This window comes from Erpetoichthys calabaricus, chromosome 6 (assembly GCF_900747795.2).
Source record: "Erpetoichthys calabaricus chromosome 6, fErpCal1.3, whole genome shotgun sequence".
In the NCBI taxonomy this organism is placed as follows: Eukaryota; Metazoa; Chordata; class Cladistia; order Polypteriformes; family Polypteridae; genus Erpetoichthys; species Erpetoichthys calabaricus.
The window spans coordinates 85,508,530-85,534,718 of NC_041399.2; the positions used below are offsets into that span (position 1 = coordinate 85,508,530).

General features: G+C 38.8%; 1 protein-coding gene across 1 annotated transcript in view; it reads right to left on the bottom strand.

Annotated features, from left to right (window-relative positions):
* The window catches only part of marchf11 (membrane-associated ring finger (C3HC4) 11), a 118,781-nt gene that overhangs the window by 14,039 nt on the left and 78,553 nt on the right, over positions 1 to 26,189 (bottom strand). The window contains exon 2 of the mRNA XM_028803249.2: positions 6,260 to 6,415. Within this exon, the coding sequence (XP_028659082.2) occupies positions 6,260 to 6,415 (156 nt within the window). The remainder of the gene's footprint in view (positions 1 to 6,259; positions 6,416 to 26,189) is intronic.

A 26,189-nucleotide genomic window follows, 5' to 3' on the forward strand; every position in this document is an offset into this window, starting at 1 on the left:
AAGAAAGATCATGTTGACATTTTGAAGGATAATGTGAAGAAATCCGCTGCCACTCTACTCTGGCTTTAGGTGGCACTCATTGCAACACATACATTGATGTTGGTATAGAACTTTTCAAAAGAAAACAAAATTGTGGTTCTCTAGTGACCTTTCCAAAGACCAGACCTCAATCTTATTCAGAATCTTTGGCAGGAAATACTGTAAGGCTTAAGGTCCTTGCTTGAATACCATTTAATTTGGGAGAACTGGAGCAATTTGTCATGAAGAAATGGGCTAACATCCCCCAAAAGACATGTGCCACTCTTGTTAGAAACTACAATAGGAGGTTGCTGTTAGTTTTGAGTCAGAAAGAGTATACAAGTGACTATTAAATTTCAGTGTGCTAATAGTTTTGTCCTTAGACATTTTTGTTTTGCTCCATTTCATTGCACCAGTAAAATGTTTTCCTAGAACTTCTTGGGGATTTTTTTCTTTAATCCTTTGGAAGTAAATATTCCAAAAACAGTTTTGGTGCTGGTCACTTCTATTAGAGGGTGGGGGACTAATAATTTCAGCCTGAAGCATGCCACGATGGAGATTCAGAGCAGGACAGGATGGTAGGAGAGAAGTCAATACAACAAGTAAATATATCAGGCTCTAAATATAGAAGAAGCAAGTCTGATTGATGACTTTGGCAATGCAAACATGTACACTGTGGGGCCAGAAAGCCCAATTTCCTCTTTTTTCTCCCCTATCTCCTCCATCACATGAGTGTAGCCTAATTAAAATTGCTAAGCAAGAGTTCAGGATGGGTGGAGCCAGGGAAAAGCTGCATGTGACAAGGGGCCAGTGGATGAGCAAAAATCCCATCCTGACACTGAGAATGTAGAGATATATTTATATTAACACATATTTACTTAGCAAATGTTTTTATTCAAAGCAACCAAAAAAGAAAGGTCAACATAACCAAATAGTTGAATAAGTCAACAAAATCAAGGTAGATGGGATAGCCTCCTTTCCTCAATTGAAATATACTAGAACATGAATGAATGAAGTAATATTCTTAATTTATATACATACTACTTTCAAAGAGCCTTAAAACTTAAAATTGCTTAATGGCACAGAAATACATTAAGACATTAATTAATCATAAATGATAAATGGAGATGTATACTTTAGGAAGCATTAAGTTATTTTGAATTTTTCATTTATCCTTTATTATCTGTATGTAAGTCTATTACACAATTTAATTATTATCTGTCTATCCATTCACCAAACAGTGCTAACCCGTTGCATCTGTCTGCATATCACATTGGTTATTAGTTGCCAACAGTATGAGCTGGCAGTCCATCATTTTAAATGGGCAGCTTCAGCGCCAGCTGCAGGGGAGCCTACAGAACAAGCAAATCTACCACAGTCACATGTTACTAAATTAGTGTGGCTAAAGCAAGTGACTCCTAAAAGAGCATAAAATGGGCATGTAATTATTTACTCAATATATTTAAAATTATACATGAAATGAGGTTGCTGGGCTAGCAAAGAGACATTAGCAATGGAAAAGTGGTCTCCAGGCTAAGGTGCAATGGTAGATGATCCATCAAGGTACATAATACAAAAGTGGAACCCATCCTGGTAACTGGATAGCCCTTTTAATGTCACTATGAATAAAAAGCTATCAGGGGATGAAACAGCCGCAGGGGATGCACAAACCAGTGTGTTTCTTCGTGCCGGTCCCAATGGGGAGGGTTACGTCAGGAAGGGCATCCGGTGTAAAATTTTGCCAAATCAATATGCGGACAACAATACAAATTTGCATACCAGATCGGTTGAGCAACTGGATTAACAACGACTGCCACCAGTACTGTTAGCCAACAGGGTGCTGGTGAAAATTGAGCTACTGTTGGCCGGAGAAGAAGAAGGATAAAAAGGGGGGAGACATGTCTGGAGGCAGGAGGAGAGGAGGAAAGTAAAGAGAGTGGAATTGAGGGTAGGAATTTTGAATGTTGGCAGTATGACTGGTAAGGGGAGAGAGTTAGCAGATATGATGGAGAGAAGGAAGGTTGATATATTGTGAGTGCAACAGAATAAATGGAAGGGGAGTAAGGCCAGGTGGAATGGAGGTGGATTCAAATTGTTCTATCATGGTGTGGGTGGGAGGAGAAAATGGGGTGTGCAATGGGTGAGAAAGAAGATTTTTGGAGTGAGTTGGAAGAAGTGATGAACAGTGTACCCAAAGGACAGAAAGTGGTGATTGGAGCAGATTTCAGTGGGCATGTTGGTGAAAGGAACAGTGGAGATGAGGAGGTGATGGGTAGGTATGGTGTCAAGGAGAGGAATGAAGAAGGTCAGAGGATAGTGGATTTTGCCAAAAGGATGGACATGGCTGTGGTGAATACGTATTTTAAGAAGAGGGAGGAAAATAGGGTTACGTACAAGAGTGGAAGAAGATGCACACAGGTAGATTACATCGTATGCAGAAGAGTTGAACTAAAGGAGATTGAAGACTGCAGAGTGGTGGCAGGGGAATGTGTAGTTAAGCAGCATAGGATGGTGGTCTGTAGGATGACGTTGGAGATCAAGAAGAGGAAGAGAGTGAGGGCAGAGCCAAGGATCAAATGGTGGAAGTTGAAAAAGGAAGACTGCAAGGTTGAGTTTAGGGAAGAGGTGAGACATGCACTGGGTGGCAGTGAAGAGTTACCAGACAGTTGTGGAAACTACAGCAGATGTAGTAAGGGTGACAGCAAAAAGGATGCTTGGCGTGACATCTGGAAAGAGGAAGGAGGAAAAGGAAACCTGCTGGTGGAATGAGGAAATACAGGAGAGTATACAGATGAAGAGGATGGCAAAGAAGAAGTGGGATAGTCAGAGAGATGCAGAAAGTAGACAAGAGTACAAGGATATATATAGAGTATAAGGTGAAGAGAGAGGTGGCAAAGGCTAAAGAAAAGGCATATGATGAGTTGTATGAGAGGTTGGACACTAAGGAGGGGGAAAAGGACTTGTACCGATTGGCTAGACAGAGGGGCCGAGATGGGAAAGATGTGCAGCAGGTTAGGGTGATAAAGGATAAAGATGGAAACATACTCACAAGTGAGGAGAGTGTGTTGAGCAGATGGAAAGAGTACTTTGAGAGGCTGATGAATGAAGAGAACGAGAGAGAGAAGAGGTTGGATGATGTGGAGATAGTGAATCAGGAAGTGCAACGGATTAGCAAGGAGGAAGTAAGGACAGCTATGAAGAGGATGAAAAATGGAAAGGCCGTTGGTCCAGATGACATACCTATGGAAGCATGGAGGTGTTTAGGAGAGATGGCAGTGGAGTTTTTAACCAGATTGTTTAATGGAATCTTGGAAAGTGAGAGGATGCCTGAGGAGTGGAGAAGAAGTGTACTGGTGCCGTTATTTAAGAATAAGGGTGATGTGCAGGACTGTAGTAACTACAGGGGGATAAAATTGATGAGCCACAGCATGAAGTTATGGGAAAGAGTAGTGGAAGCTAGATTAAGAGGTGAGGTGTGATTAGTGAGCAGCAGTGTGATTTCATGCCAAGAAAGAGCACCACAGACGCAATGTTTGCTCTGAGGATGTTGATGGAGAAGTTTAGAGAAGGCCAGAAGGAGTTGCATTGCGTCTTTGTGGACCTGGAGAAAGCATATGACAGGGTGCCTCGAGAGGAGCTGTGGTATTGTATGAGAAAGACGGGAGTGACAGAGTAGTACGTAAGAGTTGTACAGGATATGTACGAGGGAAATGTGACAGTGGTGAGGTCTGCGGTAGGAGTGATGGATGCATTCAACGTGGAGGTGGGATTACATCAGGGATTGGCTCTGAGCCCTTTCTTATTTGCAATGGTGATGGACAGGTTGACAGACAAGATTAGACAGGAGTCCTCGTGGACTATGATGTTTGCTGATGACATTGTGATCTGTAGTGATAGTAGTGAGCAGGTTGAGGAGACCCTGGAGAGGTGGATATATGCTCTAAATAGGAGAGGAATGAAGGTCAGTAGGAACAAGACAGAATACATGTGTGTAAATGAGAGGGAGGTCAGTGGAATGGTGAGGATGCAGGGAGTAGAGTTGGCGAAGGTGGTTGAGTTTAAATACTTGGGATCAACAGTACAGAGTAATGGGGATTGTGGAAGAGAGGTGAAAAAGAGAGTGCAGGCAGGGTGGAATGGGTGGAGAAGAATGTCAGGAGTAATTTGTGACAGACGAGTATAAGCAAGAGTGAAAGGGAAGGTCTACAGGACGGCAGTGAGACCAGCTATGTTATATGGGTTGGAGACAGTGGCACTGACCAGAAAGCAGGAGACAGAGGTGGTGGTAGCAGAGTTAAAGATGCTAAGATTTGCACTGGGTGTGACTAGGATGGATAGGATTAGAAATGAGTACATTAGAGGGTCAGCTCAAGTTGGACAGTTGGGAGACAAATATTCAGAGAGGCGAGATTGCGTTGGTTTGGACATGTGCAGAGGAGATATGCTGGGTATATTGGGAGAAGGATGCTAAGGATAGAGCTGCCAGGGAAGAGGAAAAGAGGAAACTTGTAACAGAACAAGTTGCAGAGGACAGAAAGATATGGAAGAAGATGATCCGCTGTGGCAACCCGTAACGGGAGCAGCTGAAAGAAGAAGAAGAAGGTGGTGATCTGGGTTATTTGAGAATGAAAAGTGCCTTACAAGTGGGCACTGACAAAAAAGAATGGGAAGTGCTTTTAAGACTGAAGCCAAGAAGAGCATCTTTAAAAGAGTTGTGGGAATCATTAATAAACTACAGAGTCATGTAGTTGTAGCAGGAACCTGGACAATTTTTAAGATATGTAGATGAGGCTTTGGGACAGCATAACAATTAGCTAAACAAACAAACCTGATGGTCTGAAAGGTCTACTTTGTCAAATGTTCTCATATTCTAAGAATGGTCATGGGGGTCAGGTAGAAAAACAGATGATATCCCCCAAATCATTACATGGTACTATAGTGTGGCAGTCTACCTCAATTAGTTCCATAATTGGATATTTAATAGAAAAAATGTTAAGAATTCTTTTTTTAACAATCTGGAGAGAGGGGTTTCTGGATAATGGAAATGTATTTGATTCTCCCTGTTACCTGAAAAGTGTATAGGAAAAACCATATGTTATTGAGATCCCTCTTGAGATGAGCTCATATATGGAGCATGCCATTGGCAAGAAGGAATTAAGGCATGAAGGACTATGACATAGAAATGAATGGAAATGTAATTTGTTTCTTATATGACGTGATTTTGACTTTTTGCATGTTCAAAAAGATGTAACAATGATGTTCTAATATGTAAGTCTGGTTGTTATTTTTGGTGAAGTTGTAGTCTCTATATGTGAACAGCAGTGGTGGCTCAGGCAGTTAAAAAAAAACACTTGGTTCAATCCAATGGCTGTTATATCAGTCCAGATGAGAAATGACCATTACAACAGGCCTCCCATGTGATGTGAGTGGGGCTATAGAGGTGTTGTCAAAGATACCAAAGCATGTTGGTTTTAATATGTGTATTATTGCTTACCGTACACCTGGGGCCACCAGAGGCAGCACAACAGATGGCATTTTGAGGGTATTTATGACTGTAGAATAAGGGCCACTGATTGCTCTGGAAGTAATCTGAAGGTGTAGTTCAGTTCTCTTCCCTGACATCTGAGTGCTGAGTTGGAAAGTGAGTTGGAACATAATGCTCAAGTGGTGGATGGAAGAGATGCCAGAGGTGAGAGGGAGAGATTGAGAGACAGAGAAGGCAAGCAAAAAGGAATGCTGATGCTACATTCTAGGTGGACCAATGAACATGCCCACCACTGCAAATATAGGCAGTCTTCTTTTAGTTCTGTTAATTTGCACTCTGTGCCCCCTTTTGTAATTTTGTACTTTGTTGGGAATGACTCAAGGAGTACCCCTTCTGTTACTATATATTTATTAGCATGCAAAAGTTTTAGGCCTCCCAAGAAAAATATTTTTAAAGCTAGTTATCTCAGCAGTTAGATGAAAACACCATAAACAATGATTCATTGAACAATGACACCATAAAAAGTAACAAGAAATTATCTTATTGATATCTTTAAGATAGGTAGAACAACACAAAATGTTTAGGATCTTCACCCATACAAAGGCTTGTAGAAAGAGAGCAGATAGCCATAATATTAAGGCTATATCCGATAGAATCTATTTTTTACAAGAGGAAAGCTGAGCACGACTTCTTGTGTCTGTTACACTGAAGAAAGTAATGTAAAAACATATTCTTTTAAAATAGCCGATGAGTTACCTGACAAGGTCTCTTCATTTTGATTGTTTTCACTTGATATCTGTAACAGCACAGTTCACATGACCAGGAGCCTCTTTCACTGATCCATTTCAAAAGGCATTGCTTATGAGTGTACCTCACTGAGCCATCACAGCGGCAAGGATACAACAGTTCGCCCTGAAAAAGAAGACAAGAAACCAAACAGGCAATTAGCAGTTACTCTTTGGCCTATTCCTGTAACTGTCATATCGTCTTCACAGTTACAGTATGCTTTTCATAAATGCGATATTTTGTGAAACTGCATTGGCTCATTTGTATCAGGAGGATCCATGAAAGTGGCAGGCACTTTAGCCTACCATTAACAATGCTCTTAGAGCAATATGTTTGTAGGCCCAAGGGAGAAGGATCAAATTTAGACTTTTACGTGTGTAGGTGACAGCATGCCTCCAAAGTGGCAATTGTTTTCACCCCAATTCTTTAAATGTTTAAAAGGGTGAGAATCATGGGTCAAATTAAGCTTCCCATATGAATAGCGGTAACCCTTTAACCCTAATCATATTATTCTCTGGCAAACAAAAACGTGCAACCTACTGTAGCCAGAGGCCATTTTAGCCTGGAGCTTTGGGTGGTAATATGGAAAAGGAGCATAGAAATAGGTTTAATGCACTTGTCAAAATGGCCCAAGGGCTGAGAGCCACCCCTAGAGATTTTGTTAGACAAATGCAGTTCATGTGGCCTAACAGGTACAGTATTTGACTATAAATCAAAAGGCTGCTGGTGTAAGTTCAACCATTGACTCACTGTATGATCCTGATCAAGTCATTCCAGCTGCAAAACATTCATGCAAAAAACTGGGACTCTACTTGTAAAGCACTTTAGGGTGGTGTTCACTTCATAAAATTGTTGTATTAAATAAAACAAATGTTACTGTGCATTTCATGCTTTTGGAACTGCATACTGTATATAAGAAAACAGCCATAATGAACAAATTAATTGAATGAATTTCTCTTCTTAGAGAAAATTTTGTGAAATAAATACATTGTTTTAGTAGATTCAATTATATAATGCAGCTTAAATGCTTTATAATGTTAGCAAAATTTAGAACTATGTTTTCATGTTTCATTTCCTTTCTGGTAAAATGGGTTGCTGTGAAGAGACATTACACTTAAAACAGTATTTATCTCAAAATATTTAGTAATTAACCATTACATTGCTAAAATTCCAGAAATTAATCTGGTTCTTGTTGCTTACAGTTTTAGATTGCTGTGAATTAATATTTGAAAGCTTTATTTATTGAGCTAAAAACAATTTTCAGAATTATTTATTTTCACTTGTATTAAATCTAATTTTTCAGGAAAGTGTGCTGACTAATGGGAGCTCAGTGTAAAAAGTGAAGAATCGGTAGTGGGAATGGTAGCAGACTGCTGGACAACATGAAGACACGGTCAGAGGAATAAAGAATAATATAGTGACTGAAAACGGGGAATAACAAGCATGTGTAACAAAAAGACAAAATGTAATAGATTAGTTAAGAAAAAATGAAGATTAAAGCATAGTTAAGAATATAAAGCAGGCAAGTGTGATTATGCAGGTGTTCGTTAAGGAGGGGGAGAACAACACCCCTGTAGACCTGGCTAAACAAAGTGGGGGGCAATTAAGTGTGGCAAATGATAGGAAGCTCAATGTAGACCTTAATGCAAGGCTAGTAGTCCCAAAAGAAATAGCTAAGAGTAACTTGCGGCCAGATATGATATTGTGGTTAGAAAGGAAACGAACGGTATACTTTATTGAATTAACAGTTCCATGGGAAGGGTTAATTGAGGGTTAGGGTAAGTGCATGAAAGGAAGATAGCAAGATATGCAGACTTGGCAGCTGACACCGCATGTGCAATTGAGGTAAGTTACCACAGCTTAGTAGCTAGACCAGTAACATCGTTACTGAGAGATTTTGGCTTCTCAGCAAGTCAGTTAAGGCTATTGGATCTGATCTGACTAAGGCAGCAGAATACGGAGTGGGGAAAAGATGGCTCGGTCTTTCATTAAAATATTTGGTTTTCAATTTAGTTTAGCAGTATTTTAAGATACTGATAAATGTTATGTATGTACAGTATGTATGTATGTATGTATGTACATATTTATTTATTTATGTATTGAGCTACATTTCAGTGTAAAACCTGCGCACTGTTTCATTCATGTGTGATAGTTTCAAATGAAGCTACAGCAGGATTTTCTAATGAAATCGAGAAATGCTGGGATTTATTAAGTCCAATGAGTAAATAAATTCAGCCTGATCTGAAAGGAACAGCATGACAAATGAATTGCTCATGACTGCAGCAACTTATCTTTGAGTAGTTATGGAATGAACACACACTAATCGTGTAAGTATTTCTCTTTAGTTTCCTCCTATAATACCCCATGTGAGTTGTAAAAATTGACTTGATGTGAGCCTGCTCTGCAATTGACTGTTGGCTGATTGCTTTGTTGCACCCAGTGCAACCAGAGAAGTGCCAGTTCCCTATGAGTAAAAAGGCTGAAAAGTGGTTGAATGGTTTAAGTAGGTAAAGAGACCCCATAATGGAAAATAAACAGACTATTATTTTTTGTTACATGGATTACTCTGGACAACTAAGAATTTGCTTTCTTAAACACTGTGATGCAATGCATTACAGGGTCCATGGCATTGTTAATTTTTTATTAAAACAGTGCAGCTTGTCTCAGGCTTGTGGGTGCATGTATGGTACTCCACTACATGGCTGCGGGGTGTTCATGGGGAAGCAAGTTGATTACTTGTTACATGCAGGCATTATCAGCTCCATTCACATTCTGTGCATCATTGCATGGACCATGAGCATCCACAAGGTAGAAAAGAAACCTGAGAAAATAGCAAGGGGAGGCAAGGAAGATCCTGATGATAAGGTGCAAAAGGGAAAGTTAGGATCACAGTAGACCTGGTGCAGCAGTGAGCAGGCATGGCTTTAGGGAAAAGGCCCCATGTGGCACACTGATACTCTCAAAAGGAAAAGTTAACCCCTGATCATCATTGCAGAAGAGCAAGGGTAGCCATTTGCTCCATGAGGTCCCATGAAATCTGCCGAAGGAGTCTAAGGGATGGTGGTGGAGCATGAGCCAGTCAAAGGGACGATAGTGCTTGTTGGAAGGCATCCTTTCTACCTGAGAAGACATCAAAAACGCTAAGCTGCAGATGCACAAAATTGGAAGGCCGCAGCGGGGTATAGGTTTTTAAAGTAGTTTGATCCTGACTGTGTTTTAAACTGTGATTTTAACCACTTTAAATTTTAACCTCGGCATGCATTCTTTTTTTGCATGGATTATTTATTGAAGACTGCATTGTTTGCACTTAGTTTTAATAAAAGTATTATGCGATTTTACACCAATCTTTTCTTGATCAACTTCTCATTGTACTGGCTGGTCCTCGGTACATGACTATTGATGATCAGGGTTCAAGGGATAACAAAAATCACCTTTAAATGTTCCTATCAGATACCATTTTATTACACTCAACTATTTCTGTGATTTTCTTGCATATTTTAAGTATACTGTGGCATGCGGCTGGGGGTGGCGCCCAGCCGGGCCGCCCAGGAGGACAGGAGGAGGGCTCATGCCTCCTCCGGACCACGAGGGGGCGACCGTCCTGATTATATTGGGGGCCACGGGTACAGGGCTTGGAAGCTCAACCCTGTAGGGGCCCGTGGTCACCGCCAGGGGGCGTCCCCATGCCTGGAGGACTCGAGACCCCAGCACGAAGAAGACAGGAGACACCCGGAGGGCTTCCGGAGAGACAACCGGCACTTCCGCCACACAGGGGTGTGTCGGTGGAAGATTGCCGGGAACCACCTGGAGCACATCCGGGTGACTATAAAAGGGGCCGCCTCCCTTCATTCGGGGTTGGAGTCAGGTGGAAGAGGACAAGGTCTGAGAGCAGAGAGAAGGAGGCGGCCTGAAGGCATTGAGGACAGAGTTCTGGACTATTGGGGTGACTGGTGCTGCGGCACTGAGTTGTGCATATAACGACTGTGTAAATAGTGTAAATAAAAGTGTGGTGGACTTTAACATGGTGTCAGTCTGTCTGTGTCCAGGCTGCTTATCACAATACATATCCTTAATGATACAATATCTACAACTGGAATATACAGTATGTGATGATCTAAAGGTAGTAGCACTCCTCCTAGGAATGCAACTCAGATATATCAAGGTCTGAAGTTTCATCTGCGAGTGGGATGACCATGCTAAACAGCCTCATTGCTCCAACAAAGAACTGGTGGCACCATAAGCATTTAGTTCCAGGGCAGAAAAATATCAATCTGACAAACGTATTTTTGCCACCTCTTCATATAAAACTTGGACTGGTGAAAAAACAATAGTGAAAGTAATGAATAAGAAAGTGAAGGATTTTGATATGTGAGAAAGATGTTTCCATGAAGAACTGATGCTGTGACCAAGGCAGCTATTTTTGTTGGTCCACAAATCTGATGTCAGAAGTAGTTTGAAGATCTGGTAGTGGGGCAGGAGAACATCACATGTTAGGTATTCAAGAATGTTTGTTAATATTTTCCTGGAAACTACACAACTTAAGCAAAAGGAGATTAACAGGTGCCATATCTGAAGTGTTTAAAACTATGAAAGGAATGAGTATAGTGGATCGGACTAGAACAGTTGGAAACTTATTAAGGGTGAATTTGAAAATTTCTTTGCACTGAGAACAATAGACACATGGAATGTAAGATGCCAATTGATGTGGTGGACGGTAGGGCTCTAAGAACATTTTAAAACTAGACTTGATGTTGTTGGTGGATAGGACTGGCCCTGTTCTTGTCAAAAGATTTTCGTGCATTTATTGTTAGATTCATTTTCTGCATTCACACTTGGCACATGTGTGCTAATCTTCTACAGTCTGTGCCAACATAGTGAAAGATTTCACTAGAAAATACAATAAAGGAAATATGGTGTTATGACAAGTGGAATTAATCAATGCTGGCCAACTATTTTTGCACATTGATGCAAGAAGCATCAAATGCTGAGTACAAATGAAAATCGGCAGTAACACAGTTTTAGGTCAGTTGAATTAATGTGCCAATATCATTAAGCAATTAAACACAGTAAATTTATCAATAAGTCAATTACATGCTTCTTCAAATTCCTTCACAATACAGTCAATTGAAAATTATATTTGTGCTTAGTTTGAAAGAGTTTATCAAAAATCACCAAATTCTTCAGAAAACAATATTTTTTTAAACTAAACTTGCTGCTCAGAATTTTGTTACTCTTCTGTTGGGGCCTGATGGCAACTTTGTCACTGTCAGAGTTGTATAATTATAAAGACTGAATAACTTTGTGACAAAGTTAAGGAGAGTATTGCTTAATGTAGTGATGTTCATAAACCATGAACATTAGTTTAGATACCAGTTGACATTCCACCATTTCACTACTTAACTTTTTTCTACTTTTACAATTCTGTATGATTATATTTGTACCACTCTGATCCCTGGAGTGCTGGCAGCAATATCTTACTTACTCAAAGATTATTTGAACAACAGTGCATATTATTAAAGGCTTAAAGACTGACAACATCATTGACTATTCAGAATGAAGCCCGATGACCCCAAGATGTAAAGGAATACATTTTCTGAATTCATATCTATTGTTTTATTTGACAACTATTTAAAATTAATAAACAAAAATGGCCCATGAAGTACATAACAATTTTCATGCTATATTCCTATGAGGAGTCAAAACACTGTCTAAAATCATTGCTCCAAATTTCCATTTTAACAATTCACAATTCACCATGACCATTGCCAGAAAAAGCAAATGGAAAGATGAGATGAGACAATTTCCAATTTTCCAAATTTATAATATAAGAAAAATCCATGAAATAATCCATTTTTCATAAGGAAGATAATTTAATGTCCTACACATTAATAAAAAGGGTTTCAAGCTTTACTTGAAAAGCTCTGGTCTGTATGCTCTGTAGACAAGGCGCTTCAGCACAAGACTCATGTAAAGAATGAAAAATGTACAGAAATAACTCATGGACAGAAAATCAATTATGCTTTCAGAAGTATAAACCAAGTGTTTTATACCATCCGTGCCATTTATTTTTGACAGTTGCTCAATGACTAATAAATAAATGCAAGCCAAAACAAATTGAGCGTGAATATTTTCCAGGCTTTGGACTGTTTATTATGGGGTGATCTTAAAAAGAGACAAAAATAAATGCAATAGTGGGCTTGTAATTATTAATAACAGGCTGAAACACAACACACAAAGCAATAAACACACTTCAAAGAAAAAGATAAAATGCATTTTTGTTAATTTCACCATACAGCATATTTGACTCTTTAGAGGTTAACAAATTTATGTGCCAGACATCACTATGTTATGCAAATTGTAATCTACGTCTTTCTCTGAGAGATCAACACATACCCACAGAATATTAAAGATTGATCCTGTGGTATGTTTATATGTTTTTATGCTGCTGTATTTTTTATTGTTGCTAATGATATCCTCTGGGCAAATGAATCTGCACAGAAGGCTTTTTTTCAGTTATAGCTCTTCAGAGCAGCATACACATGTGTGTGTATGGGTCATATTTTTGAAGTTAAGTAGCTAACTTTTTCTTTAGATTGAAAATGCAAGATGTATTCTTAGTTTTAGCCACTTAAGTTTTATAGCACCTCAAATTTAAGCTTTGTAACATGACATTTTCCTATATTTAAAAGTCATTAATTAAGGCCACTTCAAAGTAAGGTTTTCAATTTGTTGAAAAAAAATAATGTAATTTCTTCTCCTTGCAATAAAATGAATATCACTGTTCAGGGAAAAAAATCATGAAATATGTTTTTCCATAACCATATATCCATCCATATATACATTTTCACAACTGGCTTTTTAAAATTAGCAGGCTGAGCAAGAGTGAGTCAGAACCTATGATAGAGGCCTCAGGTGCTATGCAGAAACAAATCCTGGGAGGTATGACAGTCCTTTAAAGGGCATATTCACATAGATATTCTTACAATCACATTATCTGCTTTGATAGTAATTTAGTTTTGTTAGTCAATGTAATCTGTACTTCTCTGTGATATTGGGAGGAAGTCAGAGCACCTGGAGAAAACTGAAGCAGACATGAGAAACACTCAGCAACCAGGTCAATGGTCCTGGAGCTGTGACAGCTAAACATTGTGCCACCACAGCTGAAATTCTGGTTCTGCTTTTGTGTATGTTGCTGAAGTATATGTTTATAATAACATTAGTTTTTATTGTCAAAGGCAATGGATAAATAGATATTAATGTTTTCTAATGTTTTCAATATACTACAGGGTGATTAGAATTCAAAAATCACTCTTTTTTTTATTAGCATTTTCCATACTCTCCTAAATGTTTTCCAATTGGGGATGTAGATACTTAGGTGGGAGATTTAGCAATTTAAAGTAATGAGAAGCAGAAATCCCAGCAGCATCTGGCACAGAAAGAAAAACACCTATAGACAGGATGGCAGACTATTACAAAACGCATAAATACACCAATACTCATTCACAGGTAAAAATATGGAGTTGCAAGTATTTGGGATGTGGAGTGATGCTAATGTGCCTCAAGAATATCCAGACAAACATGGGGAAAACTCAGAAACTTCACATGGATAGGCATTGGGCCAGGATTTAGACAGCCGTCCTAACCACTGGCTCACACCTTATATTTTGTTTTTTCATAGTAATATTTTTGAAACATTTTAACTTCACACCTTATTTTATGTTCTAGAATAGCCATTGATGTTAAGTTACTTTGGTATCCTCATAAACATATTCAGTAAGACAGTTAGATACTACAATGCTTCAAACTTAAATAGTATAACTAATTTACAAAACCAACAATAGGTAATAGTAGTGGACAGACAGGCCCCCTCAATTTTTGGATTACGAAAAAAGGTAAAATTTTAGGTTCATTCAAGTGTAACTAAAATGTTGATAATATCAACAAGTATTTTTGTCGGACTCAATAAACGTCCCTCCTCCAGCCTCTTGTGAAATGCGACATACTAAGCTGACAATTGATCCTGCATACTGTAAATGAGTGTGTTTGGGCTCTCTTATAAATTGCTGTCAGGATAGACTCCTGCTTCCCACAAACCAGAACTGCAGTTGGTTTGAAAATGTTATGTCAATTTACACTGGCAAACCTTTAGCAATTTGTACCTACTGCACCACAGTCAAAAACAGAATATTTACTTTGGCTTCAATTATATCTTATTGGCATAAACTCTGATAGAGTCTGTGGTCCTGTGCAAGAACTAAAATAAACATGGTAAATTATAAGGATAAAAATCAGGTATTTATCATTAAACACAGTAGCCAAGTACATATTACTTCAAGGGAGATTTTAGATAGATAGATAGATAGATAGATAGATAGATAGATAGATAGATAGATAGATAGATAGATAGATAGATAGATAGATAGATAGATAGATAGAGAGATAGATAGATAGATAGATAGATAGATAGATAGATAGATAGATAGATAGATAGATAGATAGATAGATAGATAGATAGATAGATAGATAGATAGATAGATAGATAGATAGGATTGCATCCGGAAAGTATTCACAGCGCATCACTTTTTCCACATTTTGTTATGTTACAGCCTTATTCCAAAATGGATTAAATTCATTTTTTTCCTCAGAATTCTACACACAACACCCCATAATGACAATGCGAAAAAAGTTTACTTGAGGTTTTTGCAAATTTATTAAAAATAAAAAAACTGAGAAATCACATATACATAAGTATTCACAGCCTTTGCTCAATACTTTGTCAATGCACCTTTGGCAGCAATTACAGCCTCAAGTCTTGTTGAATACGATGCCACAAGAAAGGCCCACACCTGTCTATAAGGTCCCACAGTTGACAGTTCATATCAGAGCACAAACCAAGCATGAAGTCAAAGTAATTGTCTGTAGACCTCCGAGACAGGATTGTCTCGAGGCACAAATCTGGGGAAGGTTACAGAAATATTTCTGCTGCTTTGAAGGTCCCAATGAGCACAGTGGCCTCCATCATCCATAAGTGGAAGAAGTTCGAAACCACCAGGACTCTTCCTAGAGCTGGCCGGCCATCTAAACTGAGCGATCGGGGGAGGAGGGCCTTAGTCAGGGAAGTGACCAAGAACCCGATGGTCACTCAGTCAGAGCTCCAGAGGTCCTCTGTGGAGAGAGGAGAACCTTCCAGAAGGACAACCATCTCTGCAGCAATCCACCAATCAGGCCTGTATGGTACAGTGGCCAGACGGAAGCCACTCCTTAGAAAAAGGCACATGGCAGCCTGCCTGGAGTTTGCCAAAAGGCACCTGAAGGACTCTCAGACCATGAGAAAGAAAATTCTCTGGTCTGATGAGACAAAGATTGAACTCTTTGGTGTGAATGCCAGGCGTCACGATTGGAGGAAACCAGGCACCACTCATTACCAGGCCAATACCATCCCTACAGTGAAGCATGGTGGTGGCAGCATCATGCTGTGGGTATGTTTTTCAGTGGCAGGGACTGGGAGACTAGTCAGGATAAAGGGAAAGATGACTGCAGCAATGTACAGAGACATCCTGGATGAAAACCTGCTCCAGAGCGCTCTTGACCTCAGACTGGGGCAACGGTTCATCTTTCAGCAGGACAACGACCCTAAGCACACAGCCAAGATATCAAAGGAGTGGCTTCAGGACAACTCTGTGAATGTCCTTGAGTGGCCCAGCCAGGGCCCAGACTTGAATCCGATTGAACATCTCTGGAGAGATCTTAAAATGGCTCTGCACCGACGCTTCCCATCCAACCTGATGGAGCTTGAGAGGTGCTGCAAAGAGGAATGGGCAAAACTGGCCAAGGATAGGTGTGCCAAGCTTGTGGCATCATATTCAAAATGACTTAAGGCTGTAATTGCTGCCAAAGGTGCATCGACAAAGTATTGAGCAAAGGCTGTGAATACTTATGTACATGTGATCTCAGTTTTTTTAATTTTAAATAAATTTGCAAAAACCTCAAGTAAACTTTTTTCATGTTGTCATTATGGGGTGTTGTGTGTAGAATTCTGAGGGAAAAAATGAATTTAATCCATTTTGGAATAAGGCTGTAACATAACAAAATTTGGAAAAGTGATGCACTGTGAATACTTTCCGGATGCACTGTAGATAGATAGATAGATAGATAGATAGATAGATAGATAGATAGATAGATAGATAGATAGATAGATAGATAGATAGATAGATAGATAGATAGATAGATAGATAGATAGATAGATAGATAGATAGATAGATAGATAGATAAAATAACATGGAAGATTGTATAGCATTATGTAAGAAATTTTTTTTAGTATGCTATACTACACTACATCTACAAAGACCTATCTTGATTAGTGGGAACACACCTAATCTGCCCTCATTTCTTGTATTATCTTCAAAATGATAAAATAGATAAGAACGGATGAAGAATATTTTAGAATTTGGCGAGAACTTAGTTACTGCAGAATAGCTTTCCAGGTTCTTGCTTGCCCTCTGCTGATGTTTTAATATACGTATATGGTGTGTGATTCTCTGAAGTGAGTAGCGGAAGGAAGCTGTGTGTTTTTCTTAGGTTGATTGAGTTTTTTTTTTATCTTGGAACACAATGGCTGTAGATTTATATTGTGTTTGTGTGTTTTGCTCTCTTTCAAAATATTGTAATCTCTAATGTTAAGTGCTTTGCCAGGTTTTTGTGTATGACAGGGGATATGTTCAAGTTTAAGTTTATTATCGTGTAAATATTAACATGAAATTCTTACTAGCATGTCTCCTCAGAACCACAGACAATAGAACAATACAAAAAACACATACGTACACATACCATGCAACATGTACAATCTCTGGGATAGAATAGTAGGATAGTATGGAAAATGCTAATAAAGTCCTCACAGGTGGCGCAGTGGTAGTGCTGCTGCTTTGCAGTAAGGAGACTGTGGAAGATTGTGGGTTTGCTTCCCGGTTCCTCCCTGTGTGGATAGCGCTTTGAGTACTGAGAAAAGCGCTATATAAATGTAATGAATTATTATTATTATTAAAGCAGTTTCAAAATTCACTTGACTTGCAATCCATCACAAACAGTATAAAGGCAAGATATTTAATGTTTACTCTGATCAAATACATTTTTCTGAAAATAGATAACCATTGTTGCCATTGTGGGCCTACAACACATTCCAGAAAATTGTGATGGGGCAAATTAGGGCCAATAATGAGTAAAAAAAAAAGAAAATATGATTGAGTAGAAACAGATGATGTTCAATAGGTGATTGTAATTATTATCTGGTATAAAAGCCAAAGATGGATGAGGATTTCCATATTTTTCCACGAATGCATGAGAAAATGATTCAAAAGTTTAAAAACAGGTATTTCACCCATAACAGTGCATAATATTCAAGAAGTCTGCAGAAATTTTGGGGTGTAAATTGCAAGGGTGCAAGCCTAAGTTGATTGCCCGTGATTGCTGTTCCCTCAGATGGCATTGAAATCAACAACCAACATTCATCATATAACCTCATTGGCTCAGGAGTACTTTTGCAAACTTTTATCAAGTAACACAATACATTGTTAAATCAACAAATGTTGGGTACAATTGTATTGCATATGCAAAAAGGAAGCCGAATGTTAACAGTGTCCAGCAGTAGTGACAACTTTTCTGGGCTGAGAGACATCTGGAAATGTATATTATGTACAGACAAATCAATATTTCAGGTCTTTTTCTCTGGACCAAAGAAGAACAGAGCCATCCAGACTGTTCCCAGCTACAAGTCCAGAAAGCAGCGTCTGTGGTGGTATGGGTTTGTGTCAGTGCCTTGAGAAAAGGTAACTTGCAATTCTGTGAAAGAACCATTAATGCTGAAAAGTGCATACAGAATTTGGGGTAACATATGCTGTTTTCAAGACAACATCTCTTCCATGGGCATCCATGCAAATTTCAGCAGGAAACTGTAAAATCACATTCTGCATGCATTACAAAAGCATGGCTGCATAGTAAGAGGGTGAAGGTGCTCGACTGGCCTGCCTGCAGTCCTGACCTGTCCTTAACTGAGACTGTGTGGTATACTTTTGAAAAACAAAATGGAACAACAAAGACCACATACTGTTGCATACGTTAGAAATTGTTTGCAAGAAGAATGGGAGAAAATTACACCTGAAACACTCAATATTGGTGTCTTTAATACCTAAATGTTTGTTAAGTGTTGTGAGAAGGAAAGGCAATGCTGCAAAGTGTTAATGTGTTTACTGCCCAAACCTTTTTTTTTTGATATATGTCATAAGTATCAAAATCAAATTAAGCATTTATTTTTGAAAAAACACAAAATTCATTACCATAGTTGCAGCATCAAATAATGGGGCGATATATTGTTTTCAGGTCAAAGATCATTTATTATCATTTTACTTATTACTGTTTACTGTTTTTATTGCATTTTCCATACCATAGCAACTTTTTCTGAGTTGGGGTTTGGTATATACAGGAATATAAACTATAGTGCATATATGATATACATTTGTCAGGTATTGTACAGTATATATACTTTCCACTTTGTGGAAACAAAGCCAGCAGATTTCTTGTGCCAACTCCATGTGCAGAAAGAACAGATAGGCAGTAAACATTTTTTTCAATTGTTTGCCTACCTTGTGCTGTTCAGCAAACAACTGACTGTACACACAGTGGTGAGTGAGCGCTGCTACCAGAGAACCCCAGAGTCTTGTGTTTGAGTTGATGTGTGTAGTCTGAATGCTCTTTCCCTGTTAAAAAGTCCTTAAATTGTGGGTGTGATGCAGGGGATAGTAGGATTATTGTTCAGCATATAATTCACACGAACATCAAATAGTTAAATAATTTATTGTGAAAACAGCATGGTAACAGCCTCATTGTTACCACATCAACCCACATCTGAATCTGTGCAAACAAATATAAATACTTAAAATATAGACTGCATTGATGGATGTTGTATGATTTCACAGCATGGTTAGGAATTTTTACATGAAACAGAAAAAGAAATTGGAAACTACAAGTTGGATTGTGCACGTGTGTGTTCTTTAAGTGCCGGAGCAGCATTTAGCAACTATGAGGGCAATCAAACATTTTCTATGATTAATACTCATTCTGTTACATCTCCTTTTATTCATCTTCCCCATTCTTTCAAACATTATTGCTTCACCCACTGAAAATTTATATTCTGTCTAATATGAGCAACACTCTTCAGGTCTTGACTCCTAGTTTCCATCAGGTTGAGAGATCTGGACCTTAATTGAGCTATTCCAAAGCACAACACCATTTCTTTCACATGTAGTCAATTCTCTCATAGATCTGCTAGAACATTTACACTCATCCATTACCAGTTCACCTTGCACCTGGGGTGACGTTCTAATGTTCTCCTAGTATTTCAGTATGACTTAATTTATAGTTCCTCTTAGTGTTGGTAAGTTATCTAGTTTTACTGGCCCCATATCTTTATACTCCCAATGCAATGCGTGACATAAGATATAAGGATATAAGATTATTGTAGTGGTAGATGGCTGAAAGGTTTTAGCTCAACGTTATTTTTGCTTTTTATAAAAAAACAAATTTTAGTCTCACCTCTATAGAAAATATTTTTGTGAAAACATACAAGATCATCCATCTGGTCATTTACAAACATAATATTAGAAGCAATGTTGTTTTTTGAGGGAATAGGCTTTCACTTGACAACTCCCTACACAAATTTTAAACCTTCATGAGATCTCCTGTTACTCTGTCAGACAATTAAAAAAGCACTGGTGTTATTAAGGTACTGTCAATGTGGTCTTAAATTACCTCCATTTGTAGATGGGTTGTCTTAAGATAAGCCTGAACTAAATAGGTGGATTGGAAAATCAATGGACATGTTTCTTTTTCTATTGCATGCATTAATTCAACTGTCGATATTCACCATTTATTTTTGAAACCGCTCCTGATTAAGTAGTAAACATTTAAAAAACTGTGATAATGGGATGGAGGCACTGTGGTGCATTAGTTATTGTTGAAGCTTAATTGGTTCATGGTCTTTGGTTTGACTCCTGTGTCATTGTCCATATGGACATTGTCCATATTCTTCCTGTGCCTCCATGGATTCTTCCTCGAGTATAGCAGTGTTCCTCCTACAGCATGCAGGCTAAATTAATTAATTTAATCTGGCCCAGCGCTAATGTGACTTTGAGTGTTTGTGTAAGTAACACCCTGTCCATGTCTGTTTTCTGACTTGGGCTTTAGTGCTGGCAGGATGAGCTTACCCTGAATTGGTAAAGCATGTCTGATAATTTTACCTTTTAATAATAAAAGGACCATGAACTTTTACACAGGATTAAAACTGTATGCTTCTGGAATGTGAAAAATGGTACTCCAAGGTACATCAAAAGGATAAAAGCAATTACTGTATCGACATGTTACAAATAGTCACAAATTGAACATTTTTCTATTCTTACATACCACACGAGTCCACATTTCATGGGCTTACGTCACATTGTGTTTTTACTGCAAATAGCTTCAATGATGCAGCCTTCAGGGAAAGGGTAAAAAATTTATTGTGAATAATAAAGCTGTTTTGTCACAAAAACTAACACAGAAACTTATGTGCCACCTTTTCTTTTCCTTTTTATTGAACAATTCTTTAAAAATAAATTAAAACACCAGAAATCACAGAGCCTGCATTTACCAACAGTACATTAACTTTAAAAAGTGTAGAGCATGCTGTGGGAAAGCGCATACCACAAATACTACATGCTACAAATGAAAAACTGGAGGCACTAAAAATTCTAAATATTTTGTACAATTGACTTGTTCTATATACAGCACAATGAATGGGTAAAAATGCAGAAAAAAAATCAAATAATGAATGACATGCATGGCAGTACTTTTAAACCTTGCATTCATCCATTGATTTTCTACATTGGTTGACTATTTTTAAGCTTTGAGTGGAGCTGGAGTCTACTCAACAGCATCAGGGGTAAGGCACTAGCCAAACCTAGATTGGTCTCCTCACCATTATGGCTGCAAAAAATTAAAAGGATTGTAAATTGTGTACTTATTGGACAGTCTAATGTCATATGCCTCTTTGCACTATGAAAACACAACTATGAAATTATTCACAGAGTGGGCAAGCCTGTCATGTTTTAGGATGTTCTGTAGCACACTCCATTGTGTAAGCTGCTAGTTTACTGAGGCTGCTGTTTGGTGATAGCTGTATGAAGATTATGAGATTGCTTTATTTGATACTGTATATGAATTGTTATTATGTTTTGTTTGATCCTATTGTAGACAAGGATGGTACCTTTTTAGCATTATGGGTTTGAGTTTTGAACCCAGTCATTAAGCCTCACATATAATGCTGTGTGTAGAATTCACAATAAAACATGGCATATGAACAAAAGCAGAAATTTGCGTTTGCACAAAAACAATTCAGATGCATAAAACTGTGCGTAAGCAAAGTTCCATGTATTTCCCCTTTATAAATCCCAATCAACCTGAATTTTAATGCACACACATGTGTCTACAGCCCACCCTGACTCCTCACAGAATTTAGCATATTTGAATATAAAAAACAATATAAATAGCCCCTTCCATTCAGTGTTTTGTTAAAAGATATTGATAAAAGCACGTATTAAAAAGAAGTTTTTCAAAAAAGAAGTGGTCAGATGTCAAAGACGATGTGAAAAGGCAAGTGTCAGAATGTCATATGGAAGTGTATTAGGGCCACAGAGAAGAAAAAAAATAGGGACATGGTGAAGATAAAAAGGTCTATGTCAAGATTAAAGTTGAAATGTTCTTGACTTTAATCTCAAAATTTCCACTTTAATCTCCTATCTTATTTTGTCATTAAAGTAAAACATCATAAACTTCTTCTTAAAATCGATATTCAATTTACTAGAGTTTCTCAAGTCCCATTGTAAATAAAACAGCATGTAAAATGCTTCGTATTCTAAGCGTTCCTTGACCCAGTTGTTAATCACTACGTGCTTCTTAAATGGGCTTTCTCTTATGCCAACAGGAGCGTGCAGGCAGTGATCGCCACACAGAATACATTACATTCATGATATTATAGCTCTCTGAACATTTTAGAATACTAAGATGTATACCTGATATCATTTTCATAAAGAAATTTATTAAATCATGTATTAAACATGTGGTAGCGTGGTGGCGCAGCGGTAGCAATGAGTAGCCGCCCCGTCCAGGGATTGTTCTTGCTTGCTGTGATGTGTGCAACCTTGGATGGAATAATTTATTGCAGCAGTACTGTGTCTGTCAAATGTACCAACCCCCAATTCCTGTCCTCATGTTTCCTTTCTCCACGTAACTAAATGCTGCACAATAAGCATCTGTAATATATGAAAAACCAGCTGCAAGATTAGAACTCAGATTCTTCAAAACTTTTAAGGAACATTGAAAAATCTTTGTTATACATGTTTAATTATTCCATCCATCCATCCAGGGTCATGCCAGACCCAGCAAGCATAGAGCGCAAGGCAGGAACAATCTCTGGAACTGGGCTTGAGCTCATCATTACTGGTACACCACTGTACCCCCACATGTTTAATTATTAACAGTATACATTATTTAAACAAAGTTAACAATTTATTTGTAAAATATAATATACACACTTTAATTAATTTCATCATAAAAATAATATAAAGTATACATCCTAGTATTCTAACAGTACACACCTCCATGAGGATAGCTCTTGGAAATCTGAATCGACTTGGAAGCCAGTCATAATCATCTGTAAATACAAGCTCTCTTCTATTGAATTGAATTCCTTTATTGTCACTGTATGTTACAATGAGATTCAATCTGCAACTCCTCCATAAACTCACCGTGCTTACCTATAAAATGATTAAAAATAATAATAATAATACGATAAAAAACTGTGAACAATATACAATATATATCTATATATATATAATTCACTAAGCCGACAGGGCAAGCAAGACAACCATGGGATACACACGACATAGCCACGCCCGCCAACTCACAGAGACCCACCCACCAACGCTAAGACCATGGGATACGACGACAACTCACAGAGCCACACCCACTGACAACACAGAGCCACGCCCACCAACTCTAAGACCATGGGATATGACGACAACTCACAGAGCCACGCCCAGCAACTCTAAGAATTCACTAAGTCCAAGGCAAGCAAGAAGCACGCAAGACAGAGCCCCGCCCACCAACAATTTACTAAGCAGCTGACCATGGCACAATGGTTGTATGGTTGCAAAGCTGAAACTTAAAGGAATTGACGGAAGAGCACTACCAGGTGTGGAGCCTTTCGCTTAATTTGACTCAACACGGGAAACCTCACCCGGCCCGGACACGGAGAGGATTGACAGATTGATAGCTTTTTCTCAATTCTGTGGGTGGTGGTGTATGGCCGTTCTAAGTTGGTGGAGCGATTTGTCTGGTTAATTCCGAAAACGAACGAGACTCCCGCCTGCTAAATAGTTACGCGACCCAAGAGCGGTCGGCGTCCAACTTCTTAGAGGGACAAGTGGCTTTCAGCCACGTGAGACTGAGCATTAACAGGTCTGTGATGCCCTTGGATGTTTGGTACTGCACGTGCGCTACACTGAATGGATCAACGTGTGTCTACCTGACGCCGAGAGGCGTGGGTAACCCTTTGAACCACATTCGTGATGGAGACCGGAGCTTGCAATTGTTCCCCACGAACGAAGAATTCCCAGTAAGTGCGGGTCATACGCTCGCACTGGTTACGTCCCTGCCCTTTGTACACACCCCCCCTCGCTACTACCATGGTTGGGTGACTTGGTGGATTATATATAGAAAAGCAGCCAGAACCGCAAAGAACAATGAAAAGTCAACGTGGCTCAGAGGTGCATGTGGACTGTAGCAGAGACAAAAGCGACTGAGGCAGTGTTTGGAAAATGAACAGTCAACGTGACTCACAGGTGCATGTGGACTGTACACAGACGAAAGCGACTCAGGTGAGGAGTTGGGGGCGGGCACATGAGCAGGCAATGCATACTGAACGATGACTAAGAAATGACTAAGAAATCAGCAGACTAGAATGGCGGGGGGGCCGGGACGGAGGGGGCGGAATGGGCGTCCTTCCCCTCTCCCCCCGTTCCGCCCTCCGCGCCCAAGCGCCGTCCAGCCCCGTCCCTCGTTCTGGGAGGAGAAGGCGCGACGGCGGTCCTCCAGTTTTCAGTCATGGACAATTGTATGTTGGTTCGTAGCGTGCATTGTTGCAATGTTACTTTTCTTGGTGGTTTATTAAATTATGGATTTTCCAAATGTTCATTTTTTTCCCCGTGCTTAAAAATCATTAAAAAAGCAGCGTGATTATGCGGCGTGGCTAGTGTACATATAATGCAGATAGTGCAGACGGTTCATAAAGTGGCTCAGACTGTGCAATATTACAGTTGTAGTGCAAGTTTACAGTGAGGTAATTGTCATTATAAGTACAAATAGTTCTACCGGGAGCACTTAATGGACTGATTGGATTGTGTTTATTGCTTTTGGGATGAAACTATTTCCAAGTCTTGAGGTCCGTGCAGGAAAGGCTTTGAAGCATTTGCCAGATGGGAGAAGTTCAAATAGACTGTGGAATGAGTGAGTGGAATCCATGCAGATACTGATGGCTTTCCTGAGGCAGTGCATGCTATAAATGTCCTCCAGGATGGGAAGCTATATCCTCTGCTGTAAGCTGTAATCCTCTGCACTCTCGACACAACCTGTGCAGCTATGGTATCACACATAAATACAATAAACAAATTAAAATACTCTCAAGTGGTGCTCTAAGAGTAATAATGCTAAAGTAGCAATGGTATTTGGAATAGTTTGGCCATTCCGTGCACCATTAGATTGTTACAGAATGATTACAATCAAGTGCCTTAGGTTTGTAAATGATATGCAATTAATTTTGGTACATTTGATATGGCCCGCATCATGGATGTGAATGTAAAAAAGAAAGACCACAGTAGTACCGCCAGATTACAAAATCGAGCTGCCATGAAAATATGTGTGGCTTTACGCCAAGTTTAGTTTTTAGTTTTTATATACATTTTGAAGTGAGCGTGGAAATGGGCATATGCAACATTTTTGTGTGCACACACCATTTATACCCCTTGTCTTTGTGTGGTTTGCACATTCTACCAAAGTCTGTGTGGCTTTTATTCCAAGTACTCCAGTTTTCTTACCACATCCCTAGATACTTGTAGATTCAGTTAGCTAACTAAACTGGCCCCAGTATGATGGAGTGTGGATGAGTGCATTTTGATAAACTAGTACCTCAGGGTTGCTTCCTGCCTTGCACGCAATGCTACTCAAAAAGGCTCCAGGATCTTGTTACATTAAATTGGATTGAGCTACTCAAACAGACTCCAGGATTTTATTACCTTAAATTGGATTGAGTGGAATGGAGAAATATTTTATTTAAGTTTTTTATATTGGAAACAATTCAAGAGATTTTTGTCATCAATGGCCCTATATCATTTAAATTACATTTGTGTCAAATAGACATTAACATCAATAATGTATGTTGTAGTAGTTGCCAAACTGCCAGGACAAGAAACCTCACTGTTGAATTTAAATGAGCAAATACTTAAAAGTCAATGGTTGGACCATTAATGTAGTGATTAATAGGCTCCACCTGGCAATAATTTCTTTAACTGATGCAGTGGATAGTTTCTTATTCCTAAAACAACCATGTCCAAAGATATTATCATTGACCAGGGAAAAAGATGCTACTGTGTTTCAGAATGGGCAAATTATTGTCTTGTATCAAGCAAAGAAAATGACTAAGGAGTCTGTTGAAATTAATGGAATTGAGTTAAGAACTGTCTAACTCATTATTAAAATATGGAAGGATAGTGATGGACTGTCAACTTTGAAGAGGAAATGCAGTCAGAAAAAAATGTTG